The sequence below is a fragment of the Trachinotus anak genome, unplaced genomic scaffold (genome assembly GCF_046630095.1).
Source record: "Trachinotus anak isolate AG129_WGS33_773 ecotype Australia unplaced genomic scaffold, CSIRO_AGI_Tana_v1 ptg000021l, whole genome shotgun sequence".
Lineage (NCBI taxonomy): Eukaryota > Metazoa > Chordata > Actinopteri > Carangiformes > Carangidae > Trachinotus > Trachinotus anak.
In genome coordinates, this window is record NW_027273872.1 from 29100128 (window position 1) to 29118525 (window position 18398).

Below are 18398 nucleotides of genomic sequence, written 5' to 3' on the forward strand. Positions count from 1 at the left end.
CAAGGAACGTTATGATGTCCGGCAGGCTGCTCAGACAGCTCAAGCCACACCTACTCACCTGAGGACAGTAAGTAGAAATGCAACAGACCTTCGTGCCAGATCCAACTTGATCATTCACCTCCAATGGCCTGCCGTAGGGACATAGATGCCTCATACCCAAGGAGTGCACCTCACCTCAGGCTGTCAGCCAATGCACCATTTCCCCTCCCGAAGGGCGGAGAACTTCTTCCATGAAGAGTGGACATCACTTCCAGTCCTTGAACAATGAGAGGGATTTTGGGCCTTCATCAGCTGGCGAGCTATATGCATGGCGTAACCCACGCCCTCACCATAACTGGACCCCTTCTCCACCACGAAAAGGGGGGTCACATCTTTCTTACTGGGATTGGAGGAACCAACAGTCCTCAGACGACTCACATGATGCGGGCCTGTACCGAGAACAGAGCCTGTGCACACGCTGACTCGAATCCCTAGCAAGGGACATCGAGCGCTTTGACCCCAGAAACCGGGAGTCAACAATAGAGGATCATTTGAGGGAGGTAGAGCGCTGCCTCCTTGATCTTCCTCATGCATCAGCGTGTGAAAAACTCAACTTGATCTGGAAGACAACACCCAGAAGTGTGCATGACTTTATGGAGACTCACCCATCAGCAATCAGGGACTGCTACTTTGCGCTCTGTCAGGCCCTGCGGGAGGAGTACTCCCAATCTACTGATCAAGTTTCTGCCACTCCAAACATCAAAGCACCACCTAAAGTTTCTAAGCTTAGTCTCTTGGGAGCCTGCAACAACTCTTGGCAGCTTATCGCAGACGATGCTGAGATAGCAAGACGTCCCACTGAACTCCATCATAAAGACAAGCCCTTTGAGTTGGGAGAACCTGAAGAGCAGCCCTCCCAGCTGATAGAAGAAAAACTCAGCTCTGCTCCCTGTCTGGCCCACCCTGACAAGGACAGGGAATTTAATCCGGAGGCCAGCTCTTCCCCCCAGTGTCTTAGCGCTGCTCTGACACAACAGCGTAACACAGACAAGCAAGTTGATGCATACGCTAGCAGACCCCTCAACAGTGTGGCGATTAAGTTCCCCGACTGTGAAAAGGCACTTCTGCCTACGGTCTGTGCTGTGGAACACTTTTGTAGCTACAGTGGAGGCCAGAAAGTAATCATGGAGATGTGTCACCAACCAGTGACAGTCCTGAACAGCCAGAGATTGAGGGAGGGGCGGGTGTCGAACAGCCGCATCGCCTCATGGATGATGGCACTACAAGGTTATGACATTGAAGTCAGATATGTCAAAAACAACAAGATGGTTCTGGGCCAGGACCTGGCCAAATGTCAGCATGGTAATTGTGAGGAACAACCAAGCTTGTCACCTCTTCCTGCCATCACTCCATCACTTCCCTCAAATCATGGATACCATGATGAGAATGTCTGCCAAAATCTTACAAAGATCTTTAGGGATGGGGGGTCATTCCACCACGCAAGCCAACCCCAGGCAGGAGTTGGTATTGTGTGTGTTGACCGCAGTGTTTATCAGCCCAACCATTATCAATCAGGCCCCAAGACTAGTCAATACACAGAGGTTGCTGCTGTCCTTATTGCTCCCCAGCAAGCTGCAAGGGTAGCTATAGTACAGTTAGCAATCTGCTCTGACTGTAACTACGCCCACGACTCACCTGTTGACGGTTACCATGGCTACAAAGCCATCCTCCAAACACTTCAGCAGGTTGCATGCTGGCCATCGAAGACCAGCGACACTAAACCTAATGTCCAAATGTGCCTTACCTGCTGTCAATTTCAGCCGACCCAACCCTTAAACCAAGCTCCACCTCAGTTTAGACTCCCTGCTCTGTGTCACACCACGCTCCAACACAAAACAAACACACTGATCCAAACCACTCCTTTCTCTCTCCTTTCCTGTCCACAATATTTGTTTTCATTTTTGTTTGGAATTATGATTTTAATGTGTTGTGTAAAACTATGTACTAGAATCAGCTAGTCTGTTATTTCTATTTAGATGTCTCTGCCCAGATTTTACCTCGGCTCTGCCCAGACATGATAGCCTCTATAAACTCTGAACTTGAACTGTTTAATCCACATTTGTCCACCAGACAGGACCAGTAGAACACTATAAGGATTCAATCACATGGACTATTCGACCCTAGAGTTGCTCTAAAGACTGTGGCCATCACCCCATTCTTCAGACCAAAGGGGGGGATGTTGGAATCTCAAGCCATGGGTTCTGAAAAAGAACAATGAATAGGCCTACGTGTCCCTCCAAAAGCCTGAGCCAGAGTTGGTCGACCGTTTGAACAACGGAGCCACAACCCCCCCACGATTCGCACCTAGGTGTGAATCAGAGTTTGAATGTAAACTCAGCATCAGCATTGGCCGAGGCCAGGCACTCTCAGAAGGGATCCCCGGCGATGTCACTCAGGTGATAAAAACCCTCCACCGTTGTTTATTTCCCGTGTACCAGTTACAGTAGAGAGCTACTCCAAGCTCTCTCCGCGACTCGGCTGCTGAAAGGGAACAATCTGCAAACATTTGACCTTTTTCCACAACTTCTTAAAGCCCAGGTCACAGTCTTCAACTCGCGGGCCGAGCACATAGACTGCTGTTGTTTGTTTTCCTTTTTCGTTTTTTTTCATCTTTCGGATCCGACGTAGATCGCTGTGTAATCAGCTGATTTTATGTTCTGTGAGGACGAGCACGCCGACTTTGTTAAGGACAAAACAAAGTTCACCATCCCTCATCTGTGATCTTCCCACTGCCGCCGAGGAACTCATCACATCGTCATCGCCAGTAGAGCGAGACATGAACCGCCAAGCTCCCAGCCAAGGACCGAGCTGTGGATAATCAGAGCAGACTTTCTTTTTCTAACTCTGAAGGATCAGAGCAAAGCAAAGTAAGAGGCTGATGTCTGGGCAGAGACACAGTTACTGTAGCGTGTTGTATTTTGCTATTTGACTTATAAGTGCTGCATATCTTGTTGTTTTAGATCGTTCACTATGATCAGCTTAATAAGCCAAATATCACTAGTTAAAGGACCAATAGCTGACTAGACGAACTCCGTTCGCTGGCTCTGTTATTGGGTAGTGATACTGTGGTGATTATTAACTGTGGTGACGATCTCTTGTGGACTCTTTCCTCTCTTCACCTCTATTCTTCCTCTTTTCTCCCAATCACACACCTCATCTACATCTCACTCACATTCAGGCTGCCCTAGGGTGTGATCGCGTCATACACGTAAAGCTCAAGGGCCCCTCCCTTTGTTCTCGTTGTTCACGCCATTCCATGGATGTATTATGAGACCTGGATACGGCGCCGCCGCTCAGCCTTGCAGCCAATTTTTTCCAGTGGCCACTAGTGGTATTGCAGCAAAAAATCCCCCTGTGGCCCAAGAAGCATTTTCCCCATAGACCGCAATAGTAAAAGAGAAGCCTGTAAAACTTTTAACAGGACACCTCCAGCTGTGCACACAGCCAAATATCAATCTTTCTATTCTACATTTTTAAGCCATGGGGTTGTGACGTCACCACTGTGTACGTGCACTCTATCCGCGGTCGTGCTGTGTCTCGGGAATGAGAATGGTTGCTAGGTTACTGCTAGCGTCATCAGGATGAGAACAAGTTAGTATGAAAAGTGAATAAACGGCACACAGGCGAGTTTTCTTCAACACAAACCAAGGTTCATTGATTTTGTGATTTTTTTGTCACATTTATTCATCACTTCTTACACTTTTTTTCAGGAATGTAATTGTTTTTAATTGATATATTAGCCGCATAACTGGATTCACTAAGACGATGATTTTTCTTAACTTCCTCCGTAACAGTTTTCTTCAGGGTATTTTAATTTCGTGAGTCATTGAGCTTCTATCTGATAGTTTCTGTGATCTGTGTGCCAGCAGTGTCTCATCCTGACTGCAGTTCACCAGCCTGTCATCCGATCACAACAACCACGTTATTAATTTAGATTATTTAATGACCTCCACTGTGTCAGCGGGTTAAAATGATAACTGACTCCGGCCTAGATGCAGCGTCCTCTGGGTCAGCAGCTGTGGCCTGAGGTGCTGCAGCCTGCTCCCCTTCTCCCTTCTGTCCCTGAGAACCATCCTGGACGTCCTCATCATCGTCTCTCTAACTCCCCACATCCTCAGTGTGTGCTCAGTATACAGTTTGCTAAATGTTCAGTGGCATTCATCATTTAAATTAAATCTTTATAAAAAATAATTTTGATATATTTTTCATTTTTAAACCTGTGCACAACAAGAGATGTGAGCTTGTTTCCTAGTTCCTGTCAGGATTTGTGCTGCTACATTTTGGATCAGTTGGAGGCTTTTCACTGAGTTACTGGGACATCCTGATAATAAAGAATTACAGTAGTCCAGTCTAGAAGTAACAGATACATGAACTAGTTCTTCAGCTTCCTTTAGAGACAGGATGGCTCTGATTCTCAGAACAATGGTCAGATGGAAGACAGCTGTCCTGGAGACTTGCTATATATGGGAAGTAAAGGACATGTCCTGGTCAAAACTGACCCCAAGGTTTCTGACAATAGCACTGGAGACCAAGGTGATGTCATCTAGAGTAAGTATATTATCAGATAATGCATTTCTGAGGTGTTTGGGGCCAAGTACAATAACTTCAGTTTGTCTGAATTTAAGATTAAAATTTATGCCCTTAAGATTCACTTGAAATTTGGCCACCTGGTAAGTCTCACCTGGCTTCATCGATAAGTACAGCTGGGTGTCATCTGCATAACACTGAAAATGTATCTGGTGCTTTCTGATAATATTTCCTAGAGTAAGCATATATAGAGTGAAAAGTATCGGTCCTAGCACAGAACTCCATGGCTGACTTTAGTGTTGATAGAAGAGTCATTATTAACATGAACAAACTGGAGTCTATCTGACAAATATGACTTAAACCAGCTTTGTGCGGTTCCTTTAATGCCAACCATATGCTCTAGTCTCTATAATAAAATCTTATGATCGAGGGTGTCAAATGCAGCACTAAGATCTAGTGGGGCAAGTATAGAGACAAGTCCATTGTCTGAGGCTATGAGGAGATCATTGGTGACCTCAACCAGAGCTGTTTCTGTGATGGATCTAAAACCTGACTGAAAATCTTCAAACAAACCATTCCTATGCAAATAATCACATAACTGATTTGCAACAACCTTCTCAAGGATTTTGGAAATAAAGGGGAGGTTGGATATAGATCTATAATTGGCTAAAACATCTGGATCAAGAGTAGGATTTTTAAGTAGAGGTTTAATTAATGCATCTCTAAAAGCCTGCAGTACATAACCTGTTTATAAAGATAAGTTAATCAGACTTAATATAGAGGTGTTGATTAAAGGAAAAACATCTTTGAACAGCCTTGTTGGAACAGGGTCTAGAAGACAAATCAATGGTTTAGATTAAGATACTTTCGAAGTGAGCTCAGAGACATCTACAGGAGAGATGCAGTCAAAATATAAACCAGTGACAGTGGATTCTGAGGCTGCTGAACTGGACAGTACATCTGAGTCGGCAGTGGGGAGGAGATGGTGAATTTTTTCTCTAATAGATATGATTTTATTTGTGAAGAAGCTCATGAAGTCATTACTACTGAGGGCTAAAGGAATCGATGGTTCAATAGAGTTATGGCTGTCTGTCAGCCTGGCTACAGTACTGAACAGAAACCTGGGATTATTCTTGTTTTATTCTATTAATGATGAGTAGGAGATTCTGGCTTTACAGAGGCTTTTTTATTTGTCGATAGACTGTCTTTCCAAGCCTTTAGAAATTCTTCCAGGTTAGTAGAGCTCCACTTCCTTTCTCGCCCCTTGAACTTTGCTGTAAAGCTCGTGTTTCTGAGTTGTACCATGGAGCTAGCCTCCTCTGACTCACTACCTTCTTTCTCAGAGGGGCCACAGTATCTAGTGTTGCACACAGTGAGGCTACAGTAGTATCAACAAGATCATCAACTTGTGTGGCTGTGAAGTTGAGACAGCTGTCCTCTATTATATTGATACATGGCACTGGACTAAATACCAATGGGATTCTTTCTTTAATTTTTGCTAACAGTATTGTCAGAAAGACATCTGTTGTGATGGATTTTTTTCCAAACGCTGAGTAGTCCATGACTGAAAACTGAATGTTAATAGAAAAAAACAGCTGACCCTTGAGTAGTGGACTCCTTTCCTGTCAGTTTATTTTGCAGATTCGATTCCCCCCCCCCCCCCCCCCCCCCCCCCCCCCCCCCCCCCCCCCCCACACACACACACACACACACACACACACACACACACACACACACACACACACACATTAGCTGAGGACGTGGTCTGGAACAGAGCCCCCGTGGCCGTGGAAGATGGGCCGACCTTGCTGTCCAAAAGTGGGCGGGGTCCAGGTGTTGCGGCGGGGCACAGTGGCGTCAGTGTCCGCTCGAACACAGCGATGGTGGAGCTGATGGAGAATAAGAAGAGCCAGGTAAGGTCTTCAAGTCCGACTGTGGTCTGGCTAGAGACACTAAAACCTGGTCTGGTTAGAAGCAGTAAAACCTGGTCTGGTTAGAAGCAGTAAAACCTGGTCTGGGTCAGTTCGGCACCAGCTGTGAAGCGCTAGGCTTTGCCCAACCGGATAGTTTGTATCGAGCGGTTTATAAACACACGCGGCTGCATCGGGTAAAAAGTCCTCGTTCTGTTTTTCAAGGTGACTTTGTCGCGCGGGCTTTTCAACTTTGTTTAGCTGTTATTTTTTCTTTGTTTTCCTGTGTCAGGTTTGGTTGAGCCCCACCTGCCGCTCATTTCGCTGATAAAACTCCCGCCACAGGGTTTGAAAAATGACATAGCCTGTAGCCGAACACACCTGAGCAGGTCAGAGGTGTAGAAAAAGTGTAAACCACATCAACAAACACCACAGTTAAACTCTGTGGGATTCTTTGTTAAACAGCAGATTGTTCCAATTGTAAACTGTGAAAATCAGTGAGTGAACACCTGCTGATGACGAAATGTACAGGTGTTTATCACCTGAGTTCTGCTGATACCTCTGCATGAAATGACAAAGCAAGCTATAAGCTGATGTGAGGAGATGATCACTGTCGTTGACTCAGGTTAAACTCAGTAAAACATGGATGATAGAGTCTCTTCATTTAAAGAAAAACCTCCATGTTGAAGCCTTAGTACTGAATAAGTTGCCTCTTAACCCGTTTAACTCAACAGTGGAACATGTAGCCAATTAGCAGCTAACGCTACACTATCATCCAGAAACCTGTTCTTCTTCTCTGCTAAGAACAGTAACAATACCTGTCAGTGGCTGCACAGCAACACTTCACATGCAGGTGACACAGTAAAGTTAATTAATAAACTGCATGGTATCAGATCCTTGCATAGACTCTGAGTTTACACAGTATCGCAGGTTTTTCTGACACATAATGATGTTTGAGGGAGAAGATGATAAAAAGAAAAACCAGGACACATCATCACTGGTTCACAGAGTGAGAAGAAAATATCTAATTAAAAATGGTAACTTTCTAATTACTGCTGTAACTGCTGATGATGTAATGTGGAGATATTCTGATACTATTTTTAATTTCCTAACCATTAAGTCAACATAATGAAATTAATCTGCAGCTTTTTGATAATTTATTAATCATTTCAGGAATGTCATAGATTTGATGTTTGCATATCCTCAAATGTTTTTTTCTTTTACAGTGAATTATATATACATACATTAAATGTGATGTGATGATGTCACTGTGTGCTCTAGGATATCGTTAAGGATCCTTGAGTTTTGTTTTATAGACCAACAATTAAATTTATCAGCAGATTGATTAGTGATTAGCAGCAGCCCTGTGTGCAGCTCATCTACAGAGTCTGGTAAATGTCCTCAAGTGATTTCACTTGAGTCAGCATCAGAAAGCTCAGAGCTCTGCAGGCCTCTCCTCATCTCTGCTGCAGGTTACGACAGTGTCCAGCACTAACATAAGACACCCTTACCCTGACTGAACTGGGTAGTCGAGTTGCATTGTGGGTAATGTAGGCAACAAATTTTAACTTCAGAGAAGAATGTGTGGGATAAAAAACATGATATCTGTAGTTCGGCTGTGTCAATTTGATCTTTTTTTCCACTGTCCATTATGATTCCAGCAGTGTTAAAGGAGTACAGTGTCATACTGAGGTCGATTTTATATATATTTATATCTGTCCTGTTAGTTGCAGAGCTGCTGTCACTGACGAATTACTCCACTTTGTTTTCCCGTCAGGTGCTGAACCTTGAGCGTGTACAGGCACTGGAAACCTGGCTGAAAACAACGAATATAAAACTGACTCAAGTGAATGGCCAGAGGAAATATGGAGGACCACCTGAAGGTGAGAGAGGCCGCACAGCTCCGACACACTGGGTCAGGATGAAGTTAGATCCTTAGAGAAACTCAGATACAGAAATTAGGACTGAGACTGAAGAGGAGTTTTTTCAGCTGTGAGTTGTATCAAAGGACCAGTGAGCAGGACTCAGAAGGATCTATCAGCAGACATGGGATATGATTTATCATTATGTTTTCATTAGTGCATAATCAGCTGAAACAAGAAGTGTTGTATTTTCATCAGCTCAGTATGACCCTCTCTAATCTTCAGAGTCATGTTGCACCTTCATCTAGCCAAACTAGTCGTACAGACCACTGAACCTTTTAACCTGAAGGTCACATAGCCTCTGCTACACATTGATTTTTTTGCTATTTAAATCAGGCAAAATGTCACTTTACTGTAGAGCTGCACATTGATTTAGGCTAATACACACTAATGTGACTAACACACCTGATACTAATAACCATTCATACACTGGAAATCCATGTGCCGGCGTAAAGAACTAATACTCTGCATTACTACAAACGAGAATCAGCAAAAACAGTCGGAGCATTAAAATGTAACTGAACAACAGCTGCGAGCAAAGACAACAGGACAACGAGGTCAGCAACAACCATTTTGTTCAAGCAGCAGCTGAAACTCATCAAATGAAATTTACAAGGACACAAAGTAAAGAGGAGCTGAGAACTGATCTCAGTCCTGCTAAGGGAAAATGGAATAAAACCAGTGAATTGCTGATCTCAGTGGTGATCATCCAAAACTACTTTTGACTCAGAGACTGTTTCCCTCCTTTAAAACATGACTCAATCCTCACCACACCCTAACCTCTCAGCTGAAAAGGTGGAGGCCATCAGCCTCCAAGCCTCTGAAGCTCTCAGAGACAACCAGTCTCAGTCTTTAGGACGCATCAGTCTCTCTGGGACCAGATAACAACCCTTCTCATGTCCTTCTCTGGTCCTGACCTCACCACCCCCCTCCCTCAGCCCTCCACCTGAGTGCAGGACTCTCCAGTCCTAGTCCTACCAGAGGTCCATCCTGGTCTCCTCAGACTGATGCTGCCTTCAGAGAGACTTCTGGGTCTGAACTCTAATCGAGCCGGATGCTGCAGATGCCACTGGGTTCCTCTAATGAATGTGGTCTGTCATCACCATCCCTGCACACAGTCTCACTCCAGACTGTTCTGGTCTGTGGTTCCCTGATGACAGAACCAGCTCCTGAAGCCTATCAGAGCAGGGGTGTCCCTCTCTATCTTCCAGTTCCTGTTGAAAACTCATCCATGAGCACCTCCTCTCCTAACACCTCTAACACCCTAACATGTCTAACTAGCTCTAACTCTGATTTTCAGTTCACTTCTTTACCTGATCTCCTTCACTTATTAAACATATCTAGAACTGAGTCCTGACACCAAGGTCTCTACTGACCTGAAGCTTCATTGATCAACCTCACTGAGAGTCTGAGGAGAAACAGTCTGAGTCAGTGTAAATGACTAAAACCTCCCGGTCTGTGGAACAACAGTGGCGTCTGCAGGCTTTGTGCCAACCAATACTTTCAAATAAAGAATCAAATAACAAACTATATATTAAATTCCTTTCATCACAGGGAACAAGAAAACCAACAGCACACAGTGCTGACGCAAAAAGCTCAACTGACTTATTTAAAGTTTCCATCTACAACTCCATTTCCAAAAAAGTTTGGAGACTGTGTAAAATGTAAATAAAAACAGAATGCGATGGTTTGCAAATCATGTAAACCCATTTTAACTGAAAATAAAACAAAGACAACATATCAAATGTTAAAACTTAGAAATGTTATTGCTTTTTTTAAAATATTTGCTCAATTTGAATTTGATGCCAGCAACATGTTTAAAAAAAGTTGGGACAGGGGCAACAAAGACTGGAAAAAAACACCTGGTTGAATATCTCACAACTAATGAGGTTAATTGGCAGCAGGTCAGTAAGATGACTGGGTATTAAAAGGAGGCTCCAGAGAGGCAGGGTGTCTGTGCAGTGAAGATGGGTAGAGGTTCACCACTCTGTGAAAGACTGCGTGGGCAAATAGTGCAACAGTTGAAGAATGTAAATGTAAAATTACAAAAAAATTGTAAATTTCAGTATGTATGGTTCATAATAGCATTGAAAGATTCAGAGAATCCAGAGAGATCTCTGTTGGCAAAGGGATAAGGCTGAAAACCAATATTGGATGGCTGTGATCTTCAGGTCCTCAGACAGCAATGCATTAAAAACAGACACAATTCTATAGTGGAAATCACTGCATGGGCTCAGGAACACTTCTGAAAACCATTGTCTGTGAACACAGTTCATCGCTTCATCCACAAATGCAGGTTGAAACTCTACCATGCAAAGAATATCTAAACATGATCCGGAAACGTCACCGACTTCTCTGGGCCTGAGCTCATTTAAGATGGTCTGAGGTGAAATAGAAAACTGTCCTGTGGCCTGACGAATCAAAATTTCAAATTGTTTTTGGAAATCATGGAAACCGCATCCTCAGCGCTACAGAGGAGAGGGACCATCCAGCTTGTTATCAGCGCACAGTTCAAAAGCCAGCATCCATGATGGTGTGTGTGTGTCGGGGGGGGGGGGGGGTAGCACATTGGGAAGGCTCAATTAATGCTGAATGGTATATACAAGTTTTGGAGCAACATATGCTGCCATCCAGACGTCTTTTTCAGAGAAGGCCTTGCATATTTCAGCAAGACAAAGCCAAACCACATTCTGAGCATATTACAACAGCATGGCCCCGTAGTAGAAGAGTCCGGACATTAAACTGGCCTGCCTGCAATCCAGACCTGTCACCCACTGAAAGAATTTGGCACAATTTGAGCTTATATTTTTCATAAAACAATAAAATTTCTCAGTTTCGACATTTGATATGTTGTCTTTCTTCTATTTTCAGTTAAATATGGGTTCACATGATTTACACATCATTGGATTCTGCTTTTATTTACATTTTACAGTGTCCCAACTTTTTTGGAAACTGGGTTGTAAATGATGTTGAAATATCACAAAATTATAAAAATACAAAATGAACACACAAAAAATAACATGACTATCGAAAAATGATTCAAAATATTTATAATAGAATTAACATCAACAATAATAATAATAATAATATCAAAATAAGAGCAGAAAATGTGAGAATGTGATGTGTATAAGTGTAAATCCAGTAGTAATAATACATGTACATTAATACATGGGGGGGAAAAAACATAATCAGCAGCTCAATGGTCTTTGAAGCATCTTTCATAACATTTTATAGAAGAGCAGTTCTTTGCTAAATGGAGACAGCTGTTCCATAATTCAATAACCTCTGAGTTTACTTTAAAACAAGTCTTGAAATGTTTGGTAATATTCCCTTAGATTGAAAATAACTTAAAAATAAAAACTCTTGAGGTCATAAATAGTGAGAATCTGTAGTTTCTGACACGGAGGAGCAGGTGATATGTGTGAATCTGATTGGGTTACAGTCCCAGAGGACAAAAAGTTCTCATCCAAACTACATTACAATGTGAAGGATAGGATAAATTAGACTATAATGAAGAGTACAGAGACAGTGTGTGGTCAGGAGTTGACGAAACCTCATATCAACTGATTTATTTGTTCCTTTGTTCTCATCAACACTAATTCTCAGAAATCTTTCAGTTGACACTTGAAGCATCTTATAATTTTGCATAAATCCTTAGAGTGTGATTGAAAATGTGATTTGAACATTTTTTTTATATTCACAGATAATTTATTCACTCTGAACCAGTTAGTTAAACCAACATTATCATCCTTAATGAGAGAGAGGACCAGAGTTGTGTCATCTGCAAACATTACTCTGAGACACAGGTCCAAGAACAAACCCTGAGGAACCCACAGAGTAACATTAGAACATCAACTCTGAACAAACTGTTTTCTGTCATAATTCTTTAACCATCTATACGTTGTATCATGAAAACTATATTTATACAGCTGTTCTAATTAAATATGATGATTAACTGTATCAGAAGCTTTTGAAAAGCTTTTGAAAAGTTACTGAAGACAATATAACTGCAGAGGAAACTTTGTTAATATATTAAACAGAGTCAGAAACATCAGTGATGTTTGTAAAGAATGATGATCATGATGATGAAGAATCCTTCTGTTCCTGATTTATCTAATATTTTATAAAAACATGGTCAAATAGATAAAGGACTGTAATTATTGAACAACATGAATCCTCAGCTTTAACCAGAGGAATGAATAGAGGACAGTGTTAGTGGTGTTGACCAGAGCTGTTCTCACTTTTGTTAGATTGTGTGTATCAGTGGGTTCACACCTGCTTGATGCAGGTAGATCATTCACTGATTCACCTTCTGTCTCTGGTCCTGTTCAGACCAGGTATCAACGTCCGTCCTCAGTGATCCCATCACAGGGGTTAACCCCTTATTTCAGGTTCTGAGGTGGTCTGAACCACACTGAAGGACACATTAAGACCCGGCCTGAACAGGGCCTGTGACTCTTTAATTCAGCTGCTGATTCTCCAGGTGTAACATAAATGTGATCACAGTCACACTGAGACACTGAGTAAACAAGTGTGTGATGTTACCACAGTGACAGACCTCAATATGATATATGTCTATAGAACTGAACCACGTAGATTTCCACTGACTGTGAGTAACAATCAGTGGCAGATAAACAATGCAAGTACATTCAAGGTAATCATCCTCAACACTATCTGTGGTTATTTGTTACGATATAGTAAACAACACCTTTCCTGATCAGGCCGACATGATAATTAAACTTTAACGGGGCAGGGCTAGTACCATTTATGAGACGAAACTTGAACACAAGGATGAAAGACTGATGGTCAAGGTCGTGATTGTTTTTGATTGGTCAGTGAACCACAGGCCTTTAACCCTGGCAGTTCTCAGTGATTGATAATAATTTTACCTCCATCAAACTTATCATTATTATTAATTAGCTGCAGCTCTTTGTGTGTTGACACCTGTGAGAAGAGATTAAAGATCAGTAACGAGAGTTTTCATGAGACGAACTGATCGTTAAATATTAAATACTGAGTAAACCGTCACCTGATTGGTCCTCACTGTACACCTCATATTAACTCAAGTCTCAGAGGTCATTACTGAAGCAAACAGATGTTTGTAATGTTTGCATTTCTTCTTCCTCTGACATAAACAACACAACTGGTGATAACTTCAATATCACTGCATTAAATTTCACATGTAAAAAAACTGTGTTTAAGAATGACACTAATGACACTCCAGTCAGGTTACTGGATTTTAGATGGTTGAACTTACACATGATTGAAATCCATCAGGTCATTGTCATCGTTGTGTCTTGTATGATCCAGATTCACTGTTGACTGTTTATGATTCACAGTAATTAAAAATTAACCTCATTCAAAATATGAACAGAACATTTTCAGAAGGTGTTTTTAGTCTTCATCATTTAAAATCTAATGTCTGTTCATTTTGTCTCATGTTGTGCAGTGTGAGTAGTGATGTAAATCAGTATCTGATTTTATCTCTAGTACAAAGATTTTTACTGATTGATCTGGTGACTTAAGAGATCTGTTAAAGTACTGGATGGATAAGAAGACCTCTCTGATTGATCCGGTGTTTTAACGAACTCTTCTCTGTACTTTTTGTTATTTTGTAAGATACAAACACAACAGGTACAACGAAGGATGACATACAACCAGACGCCTGATTGTGATGTTTCCACAGTTCAGTGTTTTTGCTGTTACTTGAAAACACTGAACCACACCTTTAATCTCTTCTCTCCACCAGCATCACAGAGAGCAGTGTCTGTGTGTTTGTGAGAGGGAGCTCAGTTTTTCCATCACTGAGAGCAGAACTAAAGATGTCTGACCTTTATAAGCTTTAATAAGTTTGAGATTTACAGTAGATAATTTGTTTTGAAAATGCACCAAAGTAGATGAAGAACTATTTTTGATAAAGAAAGTCAGTGGCACAGAGACAGATGCTCTCTCAGTGGTTGTTGGATTGATGTCAAGAATAAAAAGCAGCTGCTGTCTGATCCGTTCATGAGGATGTTTGACAACATAGCATAGCAAAGATTTTAAAGTTTTACCTGAGCTGATGAACCATGTGATCATAAGGTGACATTTCCTGTCTGTTCTGTTGTCAGTGTGGGACAGTCCCACCCCAGGAGCCCGCTGTGAGGTCTTCATCAGCCAGATCCCACGGGATGCCTACGAGGACCTGCTGATCCCCCTGTTCAGCTCCGTTGGTCCACTCTGGGAGTTTCGGCTCATGATGAACTTCAGCGGGCAGAATCGCGGCTTCGCATATGCCAAATACAGCTCGTCAAGTGTAGCTGCTGACGCAATCCGCCTGCTGCACGGCCACATGCTTGAGCCTGGCTTCCGCCTCAGTGTCCGCCACAGCACAGAGAAGAGACACCTGTGTGTTGGAGACCTGCCGGCTGCCACCAGGCCAGAGGACCTACTGCAGGTACAGTGGCACTATGACTGTGGCTGTGACAGACACACTGAACAGACAGATACCAATCAGGTGTAACACAACAGTCCTGCAATAACAAGGGAAGTAGTAATGTTCTAACTGAGGTCACAAAGAACCCCTGCTCTGATAGACTTCAGGAGCTGTTTCCACCATCAGTGAACCACAGACCAGAACAGTCTGGACTGAGACTATCTGTGTTCAGGGATCGGATGACAGACCACGTTAATTACAGGAACACAGTGGAGGAGAAGGAGCATCAGGCTGAATGGCTGAGTTCAGACCCAGATGTCTTTCTGAAGGCAGCATCAGATACTGGATCTGGTTCAGGATCAAGGGGAGTTAGTGGATTTGGATGAGGAGCAGAGTGATGTAGACCAGACTGGCTGCTGCTTCTGGACCATCTGTAAGGGGTTCACTGTGAGTGAAGGGAGGTCTGTCAGAAGAGAGAACCAGGACCTGGACCAGGATCTGGGTGGAGGACTGAGTCAGGTCAGACCTGATGTTTCTGATGTTGTACAGAACAAAGAGTCAGGACCTGGAGACAGAGACAACCGGGTCTGGGTAGGAGAGTTGGTCCTCAAACATGCCTCCAGGTTTCTCTGGACCTTGGCTGGGTCAGAGATGAAGAGGAGATGATGATGTTGATATGATGATGAAGAGACTGATGATGATGAAGGTCTTAGAGAGGTTCAGTTCCTTCATCCATGAGGACACGTCAGAGAGACAGACTGAGGTCCACAGGGACTGACTGAGGTTCAGTGGTGGGGGTTCGGTTCAGGTTGGTAGGAGGGGATTATTGTGAAAGACCACTGAACCCACCACCGGCACATGCACACAACACACTGTGATGTTCAGTGTGATTGACAGAAGTACAGAAAGGACCGGTGTTATAATGAGTTCTATCTGTCGGGACTGTAAAACATGCCTCAACTGGTTGAGAGGAGAGAGAAGAAAGAAAGGTTTGAAGGTTAAATTTGGTTTTAACATCAGTGCTGTCAGACTCTATCTTCAAACCCTTACTCCCCCTCCCCAATCACAAACCTCTCAGCTGAAAAGGTGGCAGCCATCAGGTCCGGTTCTCTGAACCTCTCAGGCAACCAGTCACCTCTCCTCATTGCTCTCATGTCCTCCTCTGCCTCCTCTGGTCAGGACCTCCCTCACTCAGCCCTCTAAGCCTCCAAAAGGTGTAACATGTGGTACAGACAGGTCTGGTCCTGATTCCACCAGGAGACCTGGTACAGGTCGTTGGTGACGAAGACCTGTAGGACCCTCTGAGGTCTACGAGCTGCTCCAGCCTCTGCTCACATATTCAGCCTTCAGAAAAACATCTGCTTCTCCTGTCTGAAACTTTGTTGTTGTGCAAAATAAGACGGACCAGTGGTAAAGGTCTCATCTCTCTTGGCCTCCACAAAGATTTTCTTTGCTCCACAGCTCTGGTCTGAAGCTCAGGGAAAGACAAGGCATGATTGTCTTTAAGTTCATGTTCAGTGTTTCTGTTTGAGGTGTCCTTACCTCAAACAGAAACACTGAATATGAACTTAAAGACAATCATGTCTTGTTTTTCTGTCTTCTGACCTATGATAACACCTGTTACTGCTTTGTGGATAAAGGTTGTGTGTGTCTGATGTTTGTTTCCAGGTCCTGCGTGCGCTGACGGAGGGGGTGGAGAGAGTGTCTCTGAAGGCAGGGGCTGGTATTGAGGGGGCGTCGGCTATAGTCACCTTCTCATCCCACCACTCTGCTTCTATGGCCAAGAAGATGCTGGTGGAAGGTGAGTGAGCTCCTGTTGATGCTGATGCCCTGATACATTAGTGTAATACTGTGAATATGGTCCCAACCTTTGACAAAAATGATAAAACATCAATTTCACATACCACTGTTGTGTAATTCTTACTGGACAATGGTAGTTGTAGTCAACAGTATAACACATCCTTGTGTTGACCAAAGAGGAGCTACAACAACTCAACAACCAACAACAGACACTAAGAAACAACAACACATGTAGCAGGAAGGCAAATGATGTTTTAAACCAACAGAGTAAATGTTCTTTGTTTTCAGAAGGAAATAAAATAATGTATTTTATTTCAAACTGAATTCATGTAAAGGAAAGAATTAATTGTAGAGACACAAATTACTCAAACTCAGACTTAAATATTAACTGATAAATTAATGAGCTATAGGACAATCTGAACTTCTCCAAGGTTCAGATATTGATGTAGGTTCAGACACTGATGTGGGTTCAGGTACTGGTGCAGGTTCAGATACTGTAGGTTCAGGTGCTGACATAGGTTCAGGTTTTGATGTAGGTTCAGACACTGATGTAGGTTTACACACTGACATAGGTTCAGGTTTTGTTGTGGGTTCAGACACTGATGTAGGTTCAGGTACTAACAGATTCAGATATTGATGTAGGTTCAGTTACTGACATAGGTTTAGATAATGTAGGTTCAGACACTGATGTAGGTTCAGACACAATAGGTTCAGACACTGATGTAGGTTCAGATACTGATGTAGGTTCAGAACAAAGACGAGTTAACCTTTGTCTGTGGGGATGAAATCATCTTCTTCATGTCAGGGATATTCTGTAACTCTGAATCTTTTCTTTTTATGTCTAGCATTCAAGAAGCAGTTTGCTCTGAGTGTCTCAATCAAGTGGCAGTCATCAGTAAACCCAAGTGCTGCTGAGCTGCCACCACAGAAACCTTCAAAGAGCCTCCCAACATCACTCCTGAAGCCACCGCACCTGAACTCTCCTCAGCCCTCAGCCCAGCCTCCTCGTCTCGCCCCTCGTCCACCCATCCCTCCGGATTTCTGCAGAGCAGTGGGAGGACCCGCTGTACCCCACCACCCCTCCTCCTCTTCCTCCTCTCAGAGGCCTTCGGATTCTGCAGTGTCCCCAGTGATGCTCCTACAGAAGGTGTGTGAGGTGGCAGGCGTTGGCCAGCCGCTCTATGAGATGCACTACAGCCATGCTGGACCAGATGGCTTCCTCTACTTCACCTACATGGTGTGTATCCCCGGGACAACTGGGCCCCTCAAAGGCCTGGTCATGATCTTGCCAAGACCCACTGCCACCACCACGCTGGAGGAAGCTCAGCAGGCTGCAGCCCAGCAGGTCCTGCAGAGGGTCTATAGGAACCAGATCACCCACTGACGACCTCACCTTGCAGCACTGTTGTGTCATTAATGATGTAATATCCAAAGAAGTGTTTGATCTTAACATGGTTATTTCTGCATGTTTTTACTACAGTTGACTTGTTTGTCTTGTTTGATCGTTGTGGTTTGTTTTATGCATGCTTTGTGTTGCTGTTGATCGGTTCCTCATTTTAATTAAATGAGAAATGAGAAATGAGAAATGCTGTGTGTGATAATGTATCTGGACTGAACCATTTCCACCACTAGAGGGGGTAAATGTGTCTTAGCATGACAAACAGAACATAAAGGTGAAAGTTGACTGTACACAACTGTGGTTACAGCATGTCCCCATTTACTAAACCACCAATTGTACCAGTTTGTGAAGACACAGAAATCCAGTTGCTGACAGGTGACAGGTGT

At 43.2% G+C, this 18398-nt stretch overlaps 1 protein-coding gene across 1 annotated transcript; it reads left to right on the top strand.

The window, feature by feature from the left end:
- Positions 1-6322: 6322 nt before the first annotated feature.
- Positions 6323-17997, top strand: dnd1 (DND microRNA-mediated repression inhibitor 1). The gene is made up of 5 exons (XM_071458657.1): positions 6323-6479; positions 8254-8359; positions 14509-14834; positions 16482-16614; positions 17459-17997. Exons 1-5 carry the CDS (start codon positions 6447-6449, stop codon positions 17995-17997), a joined length of 1137 nt encoding a protein of 378 aa, XP_071314758.1. The 5' UTR covers positions 6323-6446.
- The last annotated feature ends 401 nt before the right edge of the window (positions 17998-18398 follow it).

Bases quoted from the DNA above. Each gene is read 5' to 3' on its own strand.
- dnd1 (XM_071458657.1), top strand. From the start codon at position 6,447: ATGGTGGAGCTGATGGAGAATAAGAAGAGCCAG. The intron at 8,360-14,508 runs GTGAGAGAGGCC...TTCTGTTGTCAG, and splicing joins ATATGGAGGACCACCTGAAG to TGTGGGACAGTCCCACCCCA. The intron at 16,615-17,458 runs GTGAGTGAGCTC...TTTTATGTCTAG, and splicing joins CAAGAAGATGCTGGTGGAAG to CATTCAAGAAGCAGTTTGCT.